Consider the following 20,678-nt stretch of genomic DNA (forward strand, 5'->3'; position numbering starts at 1 on the left):
ACACTTCGCATCATTCACCCAAAAGTAAATCCTCTCTGCTGCTCAAAACCTCCCTGTGTATCCTCCCAGAGCTGCTGAGGAGGAAGAAACCCTCCATCTACTGACCACAGAACCTCATCAGGGACACCCACCCACCTACTGAACATCAATACCCCACCAAATCATGCTGCCGCTTGCAGCAACTGCTGCATGCAATGAATCTGCAGATGCCACCGAACAATCTGTGACTGTCTAAATCCACGCTTGTAAAACTAAATCCTGACGATCATAAAGCACCACTGTTTTGCAAACCGGGCAGAACACGTTCCTTAGGAGCAAGTAAGTTGTTAATCAGTGCTGGGCTGGAGAAGCCAAGCTTCACAGGTTTCGTGGTTTTCGGCCCTATGAAGAAGCGTCATTCCTGTACTTTTCAGAATAGGCACAGACTTGGGCAGTCAGCCCTGCTCTGGATCAGCCCCGTGTTTTTCCCATCATGACCAAAGACCTTCAAAGAGGACACATTTCAGGAAAATAACAAATACAGACAAAAAGCCCCATCAACAATGCAGAAATCTTTAAGAACGGGTTTGAAAGTCTCCCTGAAGATCTCCACATTGTGAGCAATAGCAACACCACTAGCCCACCAGTGTCTCTCAACGCAGTATGCTGCCACAAGCAGTCCAAGCAGGGACAGACCCAACCCAGTACCATTTCTGTCCCACATCCAGAAAAAATCCTGGGTGTGTTCATTGCCCTTAAATGTGTTTTGTTTCTCCCCCCTTACAACTTCACTATCTGTTTTTGCAGTCTCTCATGCAGAGGTACTAGCTAACACACAAACCAAAAGCGGCATCCCATCTGCGCTGCTGCTTACAACGTTCAGTCCTAACCTTTGAGGAAGGAGAAAGCAAAGCCAGTGGACCTGGGGCAGGGGTAAGGAGCTGAAATTTTCCATTCCTGGACCACAGCATTGCAATTGGTCTGCACTTCCCTTTACCCCCTCATCCCCTGGGGGTTCCAGGCAGTAGCATGGTCCTCACCAAAGCTGGGCGAGCGCAACCACAGCTGCTCTCTGGTTGTTCCTGGTGGCAGACCCCTGAGTTTGGCTCTGCTTGTCCCAGTGCCCTCCAGCCCTGGGAGGGCCACTACAGACATCCGTGGGGGGGATTTTCCCACAGGTCAGTTATGGCTTCTTTCACTGTGCCCATCCCTTTAGCAAGGAACACTTAGTGCTCATTCCAGCTCCCCTGCCACAGCCTCCCTGATCCTCTGGCAAAGAATGCCCATGAATTAGTGCAGCTTTGAGCTACCCTGGGTTCCCCTGCCAAGGGGGAAGGAGACCATGAGCTGAAGAAATGCTCCTGCTTGTTTCTTGCTGTCCTGGCTTCGCCAGAAAGCCTGTTTGGTACCTCCCATGCCATCCCCAGCACTGCCTTGGCTTGCAGCTGCTCCTCACTACCCATCACCTGTGGCTGGGCTGGCAGGAGGCAGAGGGGACTGGGCAGGGAATGGCAGCAAAGGACAGTGTGCTCGGGGAAGCTCAGCTAAAGTCTGATTAGGAATGTGACGGGAGTTGAGAAGAAAGTGCAGGGTGTGGAAAAACAGGGAGGAGAAAGATTGTTTTGGAGGAGAAAAGGTCCAGAGCTCTGGGCAGTTTCATTAAAGGAATATTAAATAAATGAGTCAGAGCTTGCGGTGCCTGAGGCTCAGGAAAGCTGCTGCTGGTGTGAAGGGATGGCAAGGGAAAACGAGGTTCATGGCATGCTGTCTGCATATGAAATTCAACCATAACAAAACAAGAGGAAACATGTTACCTGCCTAATACTTTTATTAACATTTGCAGAGCTTAAGTACTGCAGACGTTCGATCGGTGCCTTTGTCTGCACTGATTCAACCTCTGCCTCTGCCTCACTCTGGGCTAGCAACTCCAGTGAGCACTTTCCAATTCACTGCCCTTTCAGAAGGCAACACAGAGCACTGGGCACCTCCCATCACGCAGCACCCACCACACCACATTGCTCTTTTAGGGTCCAAAAATGAATTCTGTATGTCAGGCTTCACACATCTGTAGCTGGAATCTGGCTATAAAATCTATTTCCTAATTCCTTCACCTAAAATATAGGTTATTGCCCTGATAACCCGCCATCCAAGAACGCTGTGTGTATCAACAAATTTGTATCTTATGCATGCACACATATACGTGTATGTATCTGTATGGGTGTATATACAGATATACACATCTATGTGTATGTGTATGTATACAAATATTTATCCAGCTAGATATCTTGCAAACACAAAATCCAAGCCTGAAGTTAAGATGGGAAAATGCCTGCTTTTAAATTAGAATATTAATTTCGTAAGTACCTGGGAAATTCAAGGCAAGGAAGTTCATCCAGAGGATGCTGTAAGATTAGAGATACAGGAATAATACAATAGACTGTACTAATATTCATTTAACTGTATGAAAGAGTTCCAAAGATCTCTACTGAAATTCCATGCCTCTATGGGGAAAAAAAGTACTAAAGCTATGGACTGACCACCCACCCACCCATGGTGATGCCAGAGACCAGGAAAGGCAAAGGACTGTTAGGAAGGTGACAAAAGTGGCAAAGCACAGTATTAAGAGGTGACTTCAAGCAGCGTCATACAGACAGGGCAAATGTTGGATTGAGGTCTGACCAAAAGATAGCTTTAGGTATCCTTAATGACTTCTTTACCTCCAAATTAGATGCAATCCTGCACAGAATACAGAGAGTCTGGTTGAAGACAGATGATTTCCATAACAGTGACCATTATATATTCAAATTGCCCTATTCATAGGAAAGGAAAACAAAAGCAAATAACTAAAAGAAAAGTCTCCAACCATTTAAAAGAAAAAAAAAATCAATCTAAGAATAAATAAAGTCGTCAGAAAGGTATTCTAGAAAACAAATGAGAAGGTAAAATGTTTCTGGGTGATACAGAAATTGTTTAGAGATCAGCTGCTAGGGGTTCAGAGTAAGCCTACACCATTGAGCAAAGGACCCCAGCTGGACCCCAAAGGCCCAACAGTGAACAATAAGGAAAGGAGAATACCAGAAGGAAAAAGTAACCTTTGAAAAGTGGAACTTGCACCCAAATGATGAGAGCAGAATAGACCATAATCCTAGTACGTTAAGGAGCCCAGTCCTAAGAGAAAAACAGGCTCAGGGCTTACAAACAATAGAGCTTTTTTCAACACATCAGAGGCAGGAAGCCCGTTAGTGCCTTTGTGTGGCAACAACACAGGGGATGAAAGATGCACTTGAAAACTATCTGCAGAAAAAGCTCAATGAATTGTTTCCACCGTGGTTCCCTCCAGAGGCAGTCAGGAAGTGCCCATGCAGAGCGTGTCACCACGTTCATCTAGTACCGTGAAAAGGGTAAATTCATGAGGTGACAAAATCTGCAGATGAAACTATTTTTTTTTAATTATCCAATCTCAAGCTGATTGTGAAGACCTGCATGAAGGATCTCAGCCTGCTCAGCATGGGGCTGAATGAGAGACAAGGTGCCAACAGCTCTCACCTCCTCCCATGCTCCTGGCCACTTGTTCCCTATTGCTCAGCCCATCCTTGACTTCTCCATGAGCCCATTCAGCTTATGAAAACATCATAAAATGAACCTAGCAAATTAAGTTAAGCATTTTCTGTAGTATTTTCCCTGAGTTGGGCAGGTTGGGGACAGGGTCTCACAAGGAGTGGGGCCACAGCAAGTGAGGGATGAGCTATGACATGAAAAAAGCAGGATTGAGAGGAAAGCAATAATCAGGGAAAAAAAGAGAAGAGCAAGTCTTCTTCCTCTCAGCAGCAAGCAGCCATCAGTTGATATCAGCTGTACATGTAACTGCAGCTTGAATGGCTACAGGGTAAAAGGACAGCTGAAATTCAGCATCAGTGAGTGCAAAGGGATGTGCCTGGGAAAGAGTCATTCTAACCCTCAGGACAAGATTACAGGCTTTAAAATAGCTGCTTAAACTTGGAGAAGATCCTGGAATCATTCGGGAACATTTTCTGAAAACTATTTGTGTGTACTGCATACATACATATGTACATACATATATATCTGCCTTTCAAAAAAGGAAAATGAAGTTAGGAATGTATGTGAAAGGAGGACGAGGAACTACTGTCTGTGATACACTTATAGCCCAACAGACCATTCAGTAGTGGGTCACCCTATTGCAAAATGGAAAACTATAAAAAAGTACACAGGTAGAAAAAGTAGACAGGTAGCAAGAAGGTGTGGAATGGCTTGTGTATAGGAAGAGCAGAGGATGCTCCACCCAGCAGAGGAAAGTGCCTTGTTAAATTGTGAACACTGTAAATAATACAAATATAGAACCATTATTCACTGTTCCTCATAGTGCCAGGATGAAGGGGGCACCTCAAACTGCTGCCAAGTAAACAAAAAGAATTCTTTTCACAGGCCCTGACTAATGAAAGATGATGTGGAGGTGGAAAAGCTCCTGAAAGCCATGTGGGCAAGACCCAGCCTGGCCAACAATCCCATTGTCCTGATGGTCACTTTTGTCTGGGTGCCCCCAAAGCCACTGACTGCGGAGACTCGGAAGGCCATGCCCACCTTGAGCTTTCTCTCTTACTGGGCTTCTCCTCCTAACTTCAAGTACCTGCATACATAGCTCATGTGCTGCTGAGCCTCCCTTTACAGACAAACCCCAAAACACATTCAGGGGAAAGGAAAATTAAAAAAAATAAATACAACAAAAGTCTCCAAGCATCTAAAAAAAAATCAACCTGAGAATGAAGAAAGTAGTCAGAAAAATATTCTAGAAAACAAATGAGAAGGCAAAATGTTTCTGGGTGATACAGAAATTGTTTGGAGATCAGCTGCTAGGGGTTCAGAGTAAGCCTACACCATTGAGCAAAGGACCCCAGCTGGACCCCAAAGGCCCAACAGTGAACAATAAAGGAGAATACCAGAAGGAAAAAGCAACCTTTGAAACTGTGCCCTAATAATACCACTGTTCTCTTATAATACCACTGTGCCCTTATAATACCTGGTTCGTTTGCCCTGTGATAGACACCTACTCTGTACTACAGAAGTTGACCCCAAGAAGTCCCAGTCCGTTACAGTGATTTTCCACAAAAAGGATAAAACTCATCTGCACAGAAGACAATGTGTTGGAGGGACCAAGTCTAACAATATGGACTGGATTCCCTGAAGAAATAAGCATCATCACAGATCTTACTTTTCATTTCTAGGTAAAGAGACCTTTGACTTCATGTTCTCTAACAAATGGAAGAAAACTGTTATTTTAAAACCAGCAAAGTAAGTTACTCTTGTACACAAAAATTCTGATCCTAAGGAGATGATGACAAAACAAACAATTTCTGAACATGGGTACCCATGCTGCTCAGTGTGCTGATACCAGAGGTTCTAACACTCTACAATGCAGAACAACCTACACAGAATTAAACTCTTGACTCAGGCTTTCATGCTTCCTTTAAATCTGGCTCCAGGCTTTGATGTCAAATAAACCAATCATGCAGTTTTGTAAGGCTGGGATTATCTTTGATATCTCTGTGGGAGGCCCTAGAAAAGATGCAGCACAGCCGCTCTCCTGCTGTCCTCAGACTGGTTTGACTCATTCGTGTTAACCTCCATTTCCAGCAGGTTTGCGAGGTCGCTGGACACCTCAGAAGAGTGAAGATGCAGTACAATGATCTGTATTTGCTTGGCTCCAGACAGTATTATGCCTGTTTAAATATCGAACAAACACTGTCCAAGTAAGACTGAAACAGTATTACCAGGTAATAAGAAGAAAGAGAAGAGGTATTATCAACATGACTTTTGTTCAGCTATCCAAATTTAAAACCTTGGTTTCTCATTTGAGCCTGAAACTTCCAGTCAATAACGGGCAAAAGTACATTGAACTCTTACACTACTGAAAGTAATCCATCTCCTCACTCCTCCATGAGATTGCTTGTGGTTATCTGGGCATTTTTTTATCAGGCAAGATCACTACAGTGAGATCTGAGGATGCAGAATATACTTGCTTAGTTCATTTTAAGAACTGAATTTACTGCATCTAGCTTTATGAGACAAAATTATCTCTTAGTTTATTTAATGTAGAACTTTTAATTATTGTATTAGTCATAAATTCCTTTATGGTTTCAATGTTAAACCTATTCCTTTTTCTATGTCGCTCTGCAGCCAGTCAGAACAGTAGCAAACACTGATTTTGTAGCACTCGTGTTGAATTTTAGGCAGGCTAAATTATTTCAACTGAAAGAAACCCAAAAACCTGAAAGAAACCCAATTCCCACCTCAGTGTTTGATGATGTCAAATTTCTAGGCATCTGGTAAGCATCTCTGCTTACACAGGCGGTCTGCAGGGAGTGAGTTCAGAGAAATCAGTGCTTTTTTTTTCCATCTGATGCTCTGAGGACCTTTTAATGAATTACCTGAGATGATAATACGATTAAGTGAGGGCTCTATGCATTGGTATACTTGGGCTGTACACACAGATCTTGTAACATACATGAACAGAAGAGCACAGGAAATCAGTCACTAGAGAAGGCAATTACTGAAATGAAGGGGAAATACACTGAGAGATGCTTATCTTGTTAAAATATGGTGGAAAACAAAGCAAAACAGTGAAACTAAGAGAAACCCAGGGATATCAGCTTACAGGTGCAGCCTGAGTGGAAATAACAGATAGGTTTTCACTGTAAATATATCTGAAAGATGGTTGAAGTCTTGAAGTTACTCTGAACTCTGGCAAAACTCAACTGAATATCAAAATTTAAAGATGAAAGAGAAATTACTTTGAAATTCAAAGTTCTCCCCCTCCCCCAGGCTCATGGATATCTTCTGTGCAGAAACCAGCACCAGAGCCGACCACTTCAAACAAGGTATCTTTTTTCAATAAGTTTCTTGTGTTAAAAACTGTATAATTTCTATGTTGCAAGACTTATCGTTGTAGCAGTTACAGACAAAATGACACAGATGACTTCCAAGCTTGGTGAACACATCTCATGTAGGCTTTGCATCAACTGAGCATAACAGAAAGAGTAACTTCTACAAAGCACTCAATAAACACAGTATTTCAGTTAGTTCCTTACACCAGTATATTTCATTTCTCAACCAAAGAGAGAAGAGAATATTTGGTAGAGATGCACTTTCTTAATGAACAATTCAGGTATGTGTAACAGCCGGCCTCCAAACACACGGACAAGAGTCTACACACTTAAGTATCCACAGGTGAAGAATAAATCAGAATGGCATTCAACATGCACATACATCATTCTGTTTTCTTCACCCTGCTCTAATCACTTATGTTTAATCACTTAAATGGAACTGAAATTAGGTAATCTAAGAACTACCTATTTAACTGAAAAAGTCACTCAAACAGAGACTTCAATTACTTCTTTCTGGTAGTCTTGCTGTAGATAACACAAAGACACGCACTATCATGAATACAGTCAAAACCAGAGCTTGCCATCAACTGCGATGCCTTGGCCCCATGGGAACAATGGACATTTTACTACATCCAGATACAGTCACAGACACCAATATAACACAAGAACAAAGAGCTCAGAAAATACTCAATGGATGAGGGACTTGGACCCTTGAAAGCACTGACTCTGAAAACAACCAAAGGTCAATGAAAGGATGGTATCATGATGAAATAACAAATGAACATAAGCTGCCAGTGTGATATTGTGGTCAAAAGGTCAAATGTGATCCTCTGAGTACAATTTTAGACTGAAGAGATTGAAGAACCCAGGAACCGCTGTCTTGGATCAAAGGAAATCCTTAACATATGCCCAAACTAAGGTCTGGTTTTCCCCACCAGGACACAGACAAGTTACGATTCAACATAAAGTCATCTTAAATCTCCTTCAAATCTTTGCTTACATAAACACATCCCCAAAAAATCCCAAAAGTGTCAGTGGCTTTTCACCTCGGTTCTACTGGAATTGTCCAGTCCTACATAAACTTTAGAGGAGCACAGGGATATTCACAAACCAGCTACAGTTCTTCACCCCACCTACTTAAGCCCATCATACAGATGCTTAACCAGAGTTTATAAGGTATTAAAAAATCTCTCAAAGTTCTTAACATGGTCAACAGAATTAAATAGACATAAGGAAGTTTGCCTTCACGGAAACATCAGGTTTCTCAATACTGGCATTCATCTTGTTTACTCGGAACTGTTTGTCCATCCCTAAATACTGCCAGCTTAATTTCTCCTTTTTTCCCCTCACCTCATAAGTCATGGCACAAGGGTCAGATTACTGCTACGGAAGAATTAAAAATGTTTACCATCATTAAGCACTCTTTTTGGAGATGCACGTTGTCAGTATGCATGTATTCAGAACAGTAAGCAGGGATATATACTCTTCCCTATGGGCCTACAACTCATTCCAGCCACAAGTCTTTAGTGGAAGGAGAGAGAGCAGTTGATGTGGATTTATACTATACAAACCAGCCCAATTACTATCACGTTATCTTCTTTCCTTCTTCAAAGGCCAACCCACATACCTATTCAGGTGAGTAACTCCAAGCAGTAATTCCCAATCTCTCTCCCTCCACAAGTGGGGAGGGGCATTTCAAGCATTTTAGAGTAGTCCACAAACCACAGTCTGCCTATTTTGGCATCATTCCTGGAAGCATCTGCAACGGCATAGAGTTCAATGGAACTCCACGCCAGCTTTGCAGATGGCAAGAATGGAGACATCCCCTGGAGAGGCTTTTATACAACTTGACCTTTGACGGAATATATTGATGGCCGGAGGCACCAACACTTAGGCAGTATCATAACATCTCCTGATACAATATTATGCAATTACCAGTATCAGTGCACTGCTTTATCTCCCAGTTGATGTTACAAATGAACAGAGGCCACCTGACAGGTTTGCTTCTGTGCAGATGGGAAGGAAATGGCCTGTTTGACATCAGACATCTTGAGGGCACATACCACTTTGTCCATAGAGGTCTGGGGTTAGCTGGCAATGAAAAGAAGGGCTATTTTCTGGCTCCAGTAATACTCAGATATGACCTCAGGAAAATATATAAGAAACCTTATCTTGGAAGAGGGAATAAAGACACTGGATGCTAGATATTTAGCAGTGGGGCTTTCTCGCCCTTTGGCAGAACTCCCTGCTACCAGGAAAGACACATTTAAGAACATAGTTGGAATAATAAACAAGCTCCCACAAGTTCATGTTATTGTGCTGGAGGATGGTGAGACCCTGCTTAAGGTCCCATGCTGGGATGGAGGTCAACATTCATTTACCAAAGTTCCACATGGAATTTTAGGACCACAGGGTCAGAGAAAATTGTAAATCAGACGGACAGAAACAGTTACTCAGATACCTGCATTGATGTAATCTATACACTGCTGTTCATTAGTCCCAGTGAACAATCCAGAATCACTGAAACACAGGACTGTGTAGGGACAAGAGGTCTAAGACAAGAGAGGCTTCTATCAACAGCAACCATTATCTAGTATCAAAATTGAGAAGTAGAAGTTCAGAGGAGGGACTGGAGCAGATGTCTTGACTTCTGTGCGAGTCAGTCTGGGAGGATGGGCATGCTTCTCTGGAAACTCCGGCTTTAGCATTTCCTCAGCCTCTCCCGGCCACCACGAGGTCTGCAGGAGTGCCACTAATGCCTGCTGCTTGACCTTGCACTAGGCTTTGGGGGAAGAAGAATTAGACAGTATTAGTTAATTCCTCAGACTACAGAATCAAAAATGTGGTTACCAGGAATCCAAGAAACAGGCTGGACAATGGGGTACACAGCCAGTACTTGTTGGCACCTGAGGAAGTCAATTCTGCAAACCCCTGAGCTTCTGTGAACTGTTCCTTCCAATATTATCCCACATTTCCCATTTGTAGTCTGCCAGCTAAAACAATATTCCTGATGCTGAGGTCCCACTAGGCACACTGGATTCCCTGGCTCCATGGTTTTTGACAAAAAAGATGGGACCTCAGGATGTCTCACTTGATATTACCTGAACATGAAGACCTTAACATGCAAATAGCAAGGTTGGCAAGGGAAGGGTTTGAAACTATTTTTGACTTAAGACCAGGTGGGGGTAAGAATTTTATGTCCCAGAACTAATGAACTGGTTTATTTATGTGATATCTTTAAGTAATACAGATCTTTCTAAAAAGCATACTTATGGACATTCGCTGCATATTTAGGGGCTTCATTAAATTACTGGTGTAGAGTAATTCAGCTGACAGCTGTAAGATTATGGCTTGAGGGTTTGGGGTTTTCTTGTTTGTTTTATTGAAGTTTTTACCCAGTATTAAGATGTCTGGCAGAGTCCTTTTTGTTTCAAGGCAAATGTTGATTATGGTGGGACTCAATGACCTGTAAAGTCTTTCCAACCTAAATGATTCTATGATTCTACATCAACTGGTTTTCTTGCTGAGCAAATACCTCATGTTCAGTTTACCATGATTCACTCCCTACGCAAGGAAACAGGCATATATACCAACATACGTATAAAAGAAAATACTTTCTCTAACAGATAAAGAGGCTCTTATTTCCACCACAGGAATATCTGACTGTTATTGAGATACAGTTATTATAAAGAGAAGCTAACTCCCAAGAGCATGTACTCTACCCAAGCACTCTGGGAGGTATCAAAGATGAAGGCTCTGTTGCCTACATGCACAATGCATGGGAATGTGAGGAGGGATGATATCCAGTGCTAGCAAGCAGTCTCCCACCACAATGGTATCTTGTAACAGAGGTCCTAGAAAAGGTCAGGAAATTGCCAAGCTGAACTGTGTACATCTCATTGCTTCCTAGCACTGACTGGGTGCGGTGGCACTGGCCCCGACTGGGTGCCTATAGAAATGCGTGGAAGGACTAAGATCCTTTGGTCATATCCCGGGATCTGATGCACAGGAGCAGGATGTTGCAAGGTGCACTCGAAGGTTCAGATACACACAACTGATAATGGTTTTGTCACAGGTTCTAGAATTCAGCATTGGCTAACGTTGTTGGAGAGGAATGATATTCCTGATGATTGCATGTGGTATTGGGGATAGGATTCCTAAAGAATGTAAGCAGGACCTGAGCTCTTCTGTGAGTTAAAAACATCATGCATCTTATTAGTCTGCACCCTTGAAGTCTACAGCCTTGAAGAAAGTCTTCCATAAAGGCAGTTACCTGTTTAGGAAGACCAGACTTCTAAAAGCAGACTGGATGTGTGGCCTACAGGACAATTCTTGCCATTCTGAAAGGCAATTTACAGCTGGGACAATGTCATCCCAGTATTAGGAGAAATAATCTCAATTGAGCACTTAATCTAATTACAGATTAAGTGGTCTGAAGGAGATAATCGAAAAACCAAATGATGACAGAGAAGAATGGAGGAGAGCAAAGTACTGGAGGCAAACAATGCTAGGCAGCAGCCTAAACCATTTTCTGTACCAGTAGTGATCAAGAAGACCACATACAGAAAAATAACAAGAATAAACATTGTTCTGACCAAAAAGAAAGATGAAAATGATAAAAGATAAAAAAGAAAAGAAACTTGGGAGAGTAGACGAGTGGAAAAGAACAGCTGAGTGGAGCTGTATGACTTAGGGCATCTTACACTTATATGAATGAGGTCAGATGTAATAGAGTATAATGGGGAGGACAGAGACATTTTTGTGGCCCTAGGGAACTGTTTGGACAGAAGTCTCTGGCGCTGACATCTGGGGACCTATGTGCACCTCCAGCATGGCTGCAAATGTGGACTACTGTTCAGATAAGGCATTTATGGAACAAAGGAGTACCTGAGGTACTGCATGACAAGTGGAAAAGGGCGAACTCTTTCTTGTACCTTCTTGATCTCTGTGAGGTTCCACTTCTTTTGGAATAAAACTGTCTTAGTAAGTAAAAGTTATTAAGATAATTTTGCAAGTAACATGATCCAAGACTGAAGCAGTAACAGCTACACATCATCCACCAGCTCTCTTACTACTCAACAAAAATAGTCAACCCCGGGTTTCTGAAGTTGTATTTCTAGGCAGAATGGTGGTCCAAAGAGGCCGACTTGCTAACCATTAACCTCTGATTCAAACTGACACCCAGGAAGTTACAGGAATCACTGCAATGCACTCTTTCTTATTTGACTTTCATATCCTACTTTCACATTCCTTATATTTAAGCAATCCTGCAGGATCCTGCACAAAATTCAACTAATGAAAGAACCAACATCCTTAATTCACTCCTTTAGTTGTCTCTTCTGCTCTACCATGGGGCAATCACCCCAAATCCTTTTTCAAACAGTGTCTCCCCTGCACCTGCTCTGCAGTTCTATCGGGCTTTTCGGCCTTTGTAAGAAAAACTGCTTCACATCTGCAGTAGGACTGAAGTGCTCTTTATTTTTGATATCTGGATCAAATTCAGTCCCAGTCTTTCTTTCCATGTTTCCGAAGTGTGTGTATCCCTTCTACAACAACACACTAGTCGTCTTGAGCAAATCCATGTAGCTGAACAAAGATCCCAGGGAACAACAGCTGCTGAAGTGCTTTAGAAGTAGGAAATCTAACTGCTGTTCTTTCATGTCATGTTCAACTAGAATTCACATACCTTTTGTCAAAACAACAGCAAATTGTATCCTCAAACTGGTTTACTCACATTTGAAACCAACATGTCATAACTGAAGTATAAACTGGAGTTTATAAACATAAAATGGAGTTTATGGCCAGACGAATTAATTCAGCTCCCAAGTCAGAATTCCTGCCTGTGACAATCCATTACATTTCTACCACTATCCTGATACTGAGCACAGCAACACACATCAGATTAACCCATTTGATCACTGGAGACCAAATTAATGAGATGGAGAACAAAAGAGAGATCAAAGGGCCACTAATGCCCTTAACTAGCCCCTTTAGGATCAGGGAAGTGACAAGGTGAGAATACATCCCTTGATCTAGGCCGATGATTCATGTCTCAAGCTGCAGAGGAAGAGGAAACACACCCAAAATGTCACATAATTTGAACAGAGTGGCTGCAGGGGGGAATAGAATCTTCCCCTTAAATCTGGCAACCTGCGCAGAAGTGACCAATACAACCTAAGCATATTCCAGACAATACCCTCTCTACTATCTTTGAACACCAACCTGTATGTTTTAGCACCTGCTTTTGAGGTAATGCCTCTAAAAAGAAAAGGTGAAAAGGTCCCAAGAGAACTCTTGGCCACCTCCTGCCTGACCCATGTTGGCAGCAAGCTCAAAGCTCCAAAGCATGAGATATGATTACGATTCCTTAATGCAGACCAAAAGTGTTATGGGCAAATGAAAGGCAGTACAATAATGCTTCCTGTTCTTTACAGGCAGTGAAATAAGGGGAAAATAAACAGACATTAAAAGTAAAAAATTAAAATCTCAGAACTCAAAGACAGAAGAGACCACCATGACCACCCGCACCAGATGTGACTGCTTTACACCCTGTCCTCCTCTCTGTATCTAATCTCAAGACCTAGAATGGATGGAAGGGTGATAAAATATGAACATACATTGCTGAAGTGTGATATATACCCAGGTACTGAGGTTTGGCTTTCAACTGTGCTTTGTTTATAAACCAAAATTCCATATACTTGACTCTTGGCAACCCCTGCAACACAGGGTTTTAAGAAACTGAAGACAGAGAGACCTGAAGATCAAACTCCATTACACCTTTTCCATGGTGCTTATTTACCTTTTTTGACTTTTAGTTTAATACTTGCTTGTTTTCAGACTAAGTAAGATTTTGGGGGAAGTCCATAGAAAGCTGTCAGGCATATTTGAGAGCTCTATGCACGGAAAAATACAGAGAGAGAATACATAATGCCTATCAAACCTTCAGTTCTATGGGGGCACACAACAAAAAGTCATTTCTCCAGTGGTTCAGAACTCTTTAACCCGTAAGTCCAGCCTGGCTACTGCCAACAGGAGAGACTGAGGCCCATTTCCCTTCTCCTGTAATCTCATCCCTCTGCCAGCTTATCTTTGGGAAATGTCCACTTGCTCCCTGGATGTATTCCAGGACGGGTGTGTGTGGCCAGAAGTCCTCTGCTGACTGTTGCTCACTCCAGCTCTGTTGATTTACCCTGCTGATCATGTATTTTTGCTCTGCTGCAGTTGGGTTTGTTTCTCCTATTTATGCCTTCCCCATGTAACTACTTGGACCTCCAGATCCATGACTTTTTTGGTACTGAAAATCTTCAAGTCATAGATTTGACTAGAATGGGTCTATGCCTACATGTCTCATAAATAATTCTACTGGCACAATGACCAGCACCACATGGGGCACTGGGGAGCTGGAAGATTTAGGTTTAAAGTCCTTCCAACTCCTCCTTAAACAGAGAACAGTTTCCTGTGACACATTTTCTTTTGATCAGGAAAGGAGAAGACACACCACACAAAGCTCCAATTCAGCCTCTGCATGTGTTCAAAAAAGGAATGGAAGGTCAGAAAGCTTCTAAGCTCAGCTTTTTCTAGCAGCTAACTCTAGCTGAGACTCCCTACTCTGCACCTGGATTTTAATGGTTCACCTTTCAGATACACTTAAACCCTATCCTGATACTAATACCATGCTAGTCATAGAATCCCAGACTGGTTTGAGTAGGAAGGGGCCTTAAAGTTCATCCAGTTCCAACCCCTGCCACGGGCAGGGACCCCTTCCACTAGAGCAGGTTGCTCCAAGCCCCTGTGTCCAACCTGGCCTTGAACACTGCCAGGGATGGGGCAGCCACAGCTTCTCTGGGCACCCTGTGCCAGCGCCTCAGCACCCTCACAGGGAAGAACTGCATTAATCTCCACTGCAGGTTATACTACATACAATGCCAATCCTATACTAGTACTATACATCAGTTCTTGAAAGAACTGTTTGGCCAAAATGATTTCTTGAACCCTACCAATGTATTTGTACTGGGTTACTACTGCCTTTTTGAGACAATGCTTTCTATTTTTCCATATGCTTTTCCTGTCCTGAGTAGTACCTATGCCACATCTAAAGATATTTTTCTTTAAGCTGTTAAGAGCCATTAATCTCACTGCTGCACTTCAGTGCAATTTCCTGTTCTAAAAGTTAGTGTCAGAATTCCACTTTTTGATACTTAGGCAAAGAATTTTATTATGCTGCAGTCAATAGAAGGGGCTCAGTCGTTGCCAGCTTTTGAGTCAGTTCTTGCACATTGCTTAACACGAAGTCAAGAATATATTTCTGTGTACTCTAGTACTAGCTGTTCCAAGAGGCAGAAATTGCTTCTTTGAACTGCTATCGGACCAGTTTATTCACAGGTAATTTAAGTCTCCATTATCATTTAGTTAGACTTTACCACTTCTTTGATCTCTGTCAACATTATGCACTCCACATCCCTTTGTTGATCCAGGAGCTAGTAGTATAGAAGACTACTAATATATTTACTTTCTTATGGGTTGGGAGTGTAACCTTCTATAAGCAGTTAAGGAGGTGATGATAATTCTCCAACAGCGTTGTGCATTGCCACATTGGAAGCACTCTCCATTTCCAGGATGATCATGTGGGGTTCACTGCAACTATTTCAAGGGTTAATTATCACTGTTCTGAGTACACGCATGCTTCTCTTCTGGATATAGCTATGTCTGATTTTCAGTTTCTGAGTTGTACACACCTAAACAGTGATGATTTGGGATCCTCCTGTAATTCTCACTCATTTCGCCATACATAGAAGATTGATTTTAAAAAATAAGTTTTAAAAATCATTCATTTCTTTGGGGAGGAGAGGAAAGAGGCTAATCCTTGCTTTTGCCATTCAGAGCCTTTAGGAGCTTGTTCTGTGTTCACAAGGGTCTTCCCTGCAGAAATAAGTTAAAAAAATGTGCTCAGTGGATAAGTGAAAGTTTACTTTCTCCTACAATCACCCATAGAACTGTAAAGATTATACAGAAATGAAGCAGTGTTGTGGAACTTGTGATAAAATAATGTAATTTGGGAACACTGGTTCTATACTTTTGCCTGATAAATAAGACTATTCCGCTGTTCTACGTATCTACATGGTTTTTCTACACCTAGGCATGTAAGGTGATCAGTGACTGAGTATCACTTTGCCTTCTTTATAGATAAACTCAAACTGCTGTATTTACTATCTCTTCTTAACATCATTTTTTGCAAATTTTCCCAAGCTTTTAACATTGTTTCTAGAACACTATCCCTAGAACTTGAGACTGTAACGATCCCAGCCACACCGCACATGCTAACAGCATCACCCTTCCCTTGCATACAACATTGGGGCCATATACCCTGAAATAAAGAGATACTGATGCTCACTTTCAATGATGTACGCTTGCATGTGCACTTTACTAAAATAAACTGTAAGTGCTCAGCTATTTCTCAAATCAAAAGGTTTTTTCATCCACAATTACATTTGCATGTGAATTCTGTTGCAATTCAAACTGGATAAATCTTCCATTTCTTTCCTTCAAGTCTCTACAGTGGCTCACTTCTTTTCTTTCCAAGATGTTCCTTATTTTCCCATCTATCTTCAAACCAACAGCTCTCTCCAGTACCAACTGGAGACTGAGGCATGGGCAAGAGGGAAACCAAGATTCATTCCTCAAAAACCGGCTGACAGAACAACATAAAGATCAGAAGGAGAGGCTGTGAAAATTTCATTATTTGTCATCTTAAAGGGAGTTGATCCGCAAATGACTCTAGGAACTGCAATTTAGAGGGCATGGTGAGTCCTTCACTGCTCGGGGGCTGCCTGCTATCAGAGAGATCTAAACATGTTCTTTCCAACCTACTTGTCTGAAAGGTTTGGTTCTTCCATCTTACTACAGGGACATTTTCTTCCCTTGGACTGTTTTCAGAAGAAGTCCAAGCTATTGCAGAGGGCTCAGCAGAGATCTAATGCTCCAGCCATTTGGAAACTGCAGACTAGTTCACAACACCACTTTTCCCGTGTTAAGCAATAGTTAATGCTCAGAGCATGTACTATCTGAACAAGCTTGAGCTCCGAACAAGCTTGAAGATGATTTCTGTAAGAAGTCTAAGGTGTTGGTTTTTTGACCTATAAAGCCTTAAGTGGCTCTGCCTACTTGAGAAATTCCTCTGCCTTTGCATCATCCCGCATGGAGTGGAGTGCCAGAGGTAATGCTGCCTGGGTTGAACTGGAAGGGGCAGGCAGCAGGCAGGTCCTGGGCAGTGCTGTGGATCCACCCACTCACCCACCACTGCAAAACTGGAAATCCAGAGATCTCCCAGCAGAACTGGCCACAGCGGCGAGGGGTGTGAGGAGGACCTTGACACAGGGATTCTTTTGATATAGGTAAAGAAGATACTTTTAAAGTTAGCTTCTAAGAACAGAACACACAGTGATCAAAGTCCATCTGTATAGATGATCCTAGAGAATACAGCAGAGAGAAATGAAACCAATAAAGTGTTCTGGTAGAAGTACATTTGGTTGAGGCTCCATTACTTCCATGCAGGATTTTCTATATTACATGAAGAATGCATTTCTAAAAATATATTGACCAGAACACTCTGAAGATAATTATAAGTTAAAGAGAACTTTACTTGAATATAGGGCTAACTCTGCAACACTTATCCTTAAGCAATCCTATTATACCACTGAAATAAGAGAGCACTGCTTCAAAACCAGGACTGGACCACCCACTCTGCTTTGCTAAACTCAGCTCTGCAGTTTCTGTTCTCCTGTGATGGGCAGAATTGATGGCATCTTACAGACACAGCCAAGAAGACCTATCCAAAAATGGTTTAAAACCAAGACTTCTCAACTCATTAACCTCAAAGATAATCATGTTACATATCTAAATGGCATATAAAGAACCAATTGTGCAGGTAGGTGTGAACAGGCAGGTGAGAGTTCCAATGACATTAAAGTTAAGCACATGGCCTAACATTATTGCAAGATTGGGATGCTGACGACCACATGTAAAATGAGATCTCCCAATAAAACCTAATTAATTCAGGTGTATTTAATATCTAACTATTTAAATGCAAACTAAAAATAGTTCCTCCCATAAATTTCTTACTTATCTTGCACCCCAGTGCAGAATTAGAAACTACACCATACGACATACACAAGAGGTCACAGGTACACTTGACTAAGCCTTCCCAGAACACCGTGCCTGGCACCAGACAAACATCCTGCTGCAGCAGGCACAGCCTGACCCCCTAGTCCCAACACTGCCATCCGAAACCAGACCGGAGTGATTTTCCGCACTGGATTCAGTGGGATATGGAATAGGAATGATCATCTATGCACGCACAGTGGTGGAACCAAGGCCTAAAAACATACACGGTGCAGGTCAGTATCTGTGTACACAAACTCAGCAGATTAGATTAGCGTTTCCCCAGCCCTTTCATTCTGAGGATGAGTTTTAAAGTATGAAGTCCATTTGTAAATCCAACACTACTCAGGGCTCAGTACTCAAAATGCCTCATTTGTGTTGCTGCAACAGCCAGTGAGAGAAAAATCCCACCATGTAGCACTGGATTTGGTTAAAAACATCCACACATCCCACAACCCAAGTTATAACCTCCTCTTTTCAAAAAAGGTCCACGCTCTACACTTTGTGCTCAGTTGCAACACCACTGTAGTTTTTGTAAGGAATAAATATTGACTTTCCTGGACGTTGCCTCACGACAGAACAGGACCTTGAGTACATTTGGCTAAGATTTTTTTTCTAGCCTGGCAATATAGTTTTACAGCGCAGCTTTTGTTCTGAGTAGTTGAAAAGGCATGGAAAAAACAGGCTTTATAAATGTCACACATTGCCCGCTCCCCTTTGCAGACAGGTGACCATGCTCTAAAGCTGACTTGACTGTATTTCTTACAAGACCATACACAATTTCTTACCTTCATTTAAACTTCCCAGCTACAAATTTGATTAAGATTACAACATTTCACATTTGGGAAGTCAACACTGGAAAAAGCTAAGCAAAAATGAAGATTCAATATTAACACGGGCTATTCTGTTGGGTTTTGTTTTCAAGAATAAAGCACACAACTGCCAAGGACGTTCCCAACAGAAACGAGAGAGAACGCATCAGGTCTCAAGAAACTGAGCTCAAAATTTGTCACAGGCAGGAGGTTGGTCTTTCACGACCAGCTCAGCGCTGTCTTTTGGCAGCATTTGCACCTCACGGCGGGATGGTCAGATGCTCTCTCCTTAGCACAGGTCAGAAACCAGCATTAATTTCACTTATAAAAACATTTGGTGCTGACACCACGGGAACTGCTCTATGGGCACAATTCAACATTCAACAGGCACAGGCAGTACAAAAGACAACAATGAGCAGGGGCAGTAACTGAGGTGGGCAAAGCCTGGGTGTGTATTTTAGCTGTAGCACAAGCCCAGCTACCAGCAGAAGTGTGCAGAAAAACTGATGGATTTCACACCAAAAAATAAATTAGAAAATCCTGTTTTCTGTCAGGTGCTCAGTGTCCGACCTGTGTCTCGACATATTCAGCATTAGAACATCAAGTAAGATATGCAGTAACCTGTGAGGAATCAACCGACCAGATCCAAAATTCAGCACTGACACAAGCGCACCTACAGACCGAGACCAAACTAAGAAGCAGCCATCTGCATCATCCCGTCCCCCTCGCAGCAGCAAGCACGGCTGGAGGGGCAGGAACACAAAGGGGCAACACACACAGGTGGACAGTTCATGTGAGAAATGCCTCCTTGCTGCAGTTGGAAAATAAAACCAAACGCCTTGAGCCAGGAGCTGAAACAGCAAGAACAGAAAAAGGGAGAGAGGACCAGAGCAGGACAGTGGGGCAGATGGAGCTGGATTGAATACGGCTGCTCTTACCTGCAGCAGTTTTCCTTCGGCTGGAGTCACTTCAGCAACGTTTGCAAACTCCCCTTCCAGCACAATGGGCTCCACCTTCAGGGGGATCACTCTAATGATGGCTTTCTGCGATGCTGACCTCTCTGACTCGACCGCCGCCGCCAGCGCCAGCCTTGTATGGCCAAGCCCTGCGTGCAGGGTCGCCATGAGCAGCCACGGCCAGAGGACAGCCAGCTGCAGCAGGGGGCCAGCACTCATGCTACCAGCTGCAGCAGCGGGCTCCGGCCACACATACCGCTCGGGAACGCGTCCTCACCCTGCGGCGGGCTCCAGCCGTCGGCAAAGCTTGTCGGGGTTCCGAGCGTGTGTCCCAGCGACAGGGGGGCAGGAGGCAGAGGAAAGAGAGGCTCAGTCACCGCCAGCGCTGCTCACCAGGTCACTGCTCCGGGTCTCACCATCACCGCTTCTCTTCCTTGGTGCCACGTGCTCAAGGGCCGCTGGGAGCTCAAAGGCATATTTTAAACCAACAAACTGGCTAAAAAAAGAATATATATCCTAAATTGTGAGTCCCTCCCCCAGCAGAGAAATCAGGAAAGATCAGAGGAACAGGTTGCAAGCAAGAAATCAGTTCAGATACACAGGAACACCAGCGAGCATGAGGAACTTGTCAGTTCCACAGAGATGAAATAAGGGGAGGTCTCGCCGCAGACATGGTGTCCTCGTGTCTCCTGACCAAGTGTTAGGAAGATCCACAGGTCCAAAACGTCTATTCCAAACACGCTTGGGAGACCTCTCAGCTTCTTCCCAGCATTTCCCACAGAGGCAGCTCAAGCTCTCTGCCTTCGCTGCTGTCGGCAGTTACCAGTCTTCTTCCCAGAAACAATGCAGGAGGAATTTCTTGGACTTACGGTGAA

The 20,678-nt window shown here is 43.0% G+C and overlaps 1 protein-coding gene across 1 annotated transcript in view; it reads right to left on the reverse strand.

The window, feature by feature from the left end:
- The window catches only part of RNF43 (ring finger protein 43), a gene marked incomplete at both ends in the record, with an annotated part of 52,728 nt that extends 32,706 nt beyond the window's left edge, over window positions 1–20,022 (reverse strand). The window contains one exon of the mRNA XM_080630048.1: window positions 19,786–20,022. Coding sequence (XP_080486174.1) covers window positions 19,786–20,022 — 237 coding nt within the window. The remainder of the gene's footprint in view (window positions 1–19,785) is intronic.
- Window positions 20,023–20,678: the final 656 nt, after the last annotated feature.

This window comes from Psittacula echo (assembly GCF_963264785.1).
Source record: "Psittacula echo genome assembly, chromosome: 15".
Classification (NCBI taxonomy): domain Eukaryota; kingdom Metazoa; phylum Chordata; class Aves; order Psittaciformes; family Psittacidae; genus Psittacula; species Psittacula echo.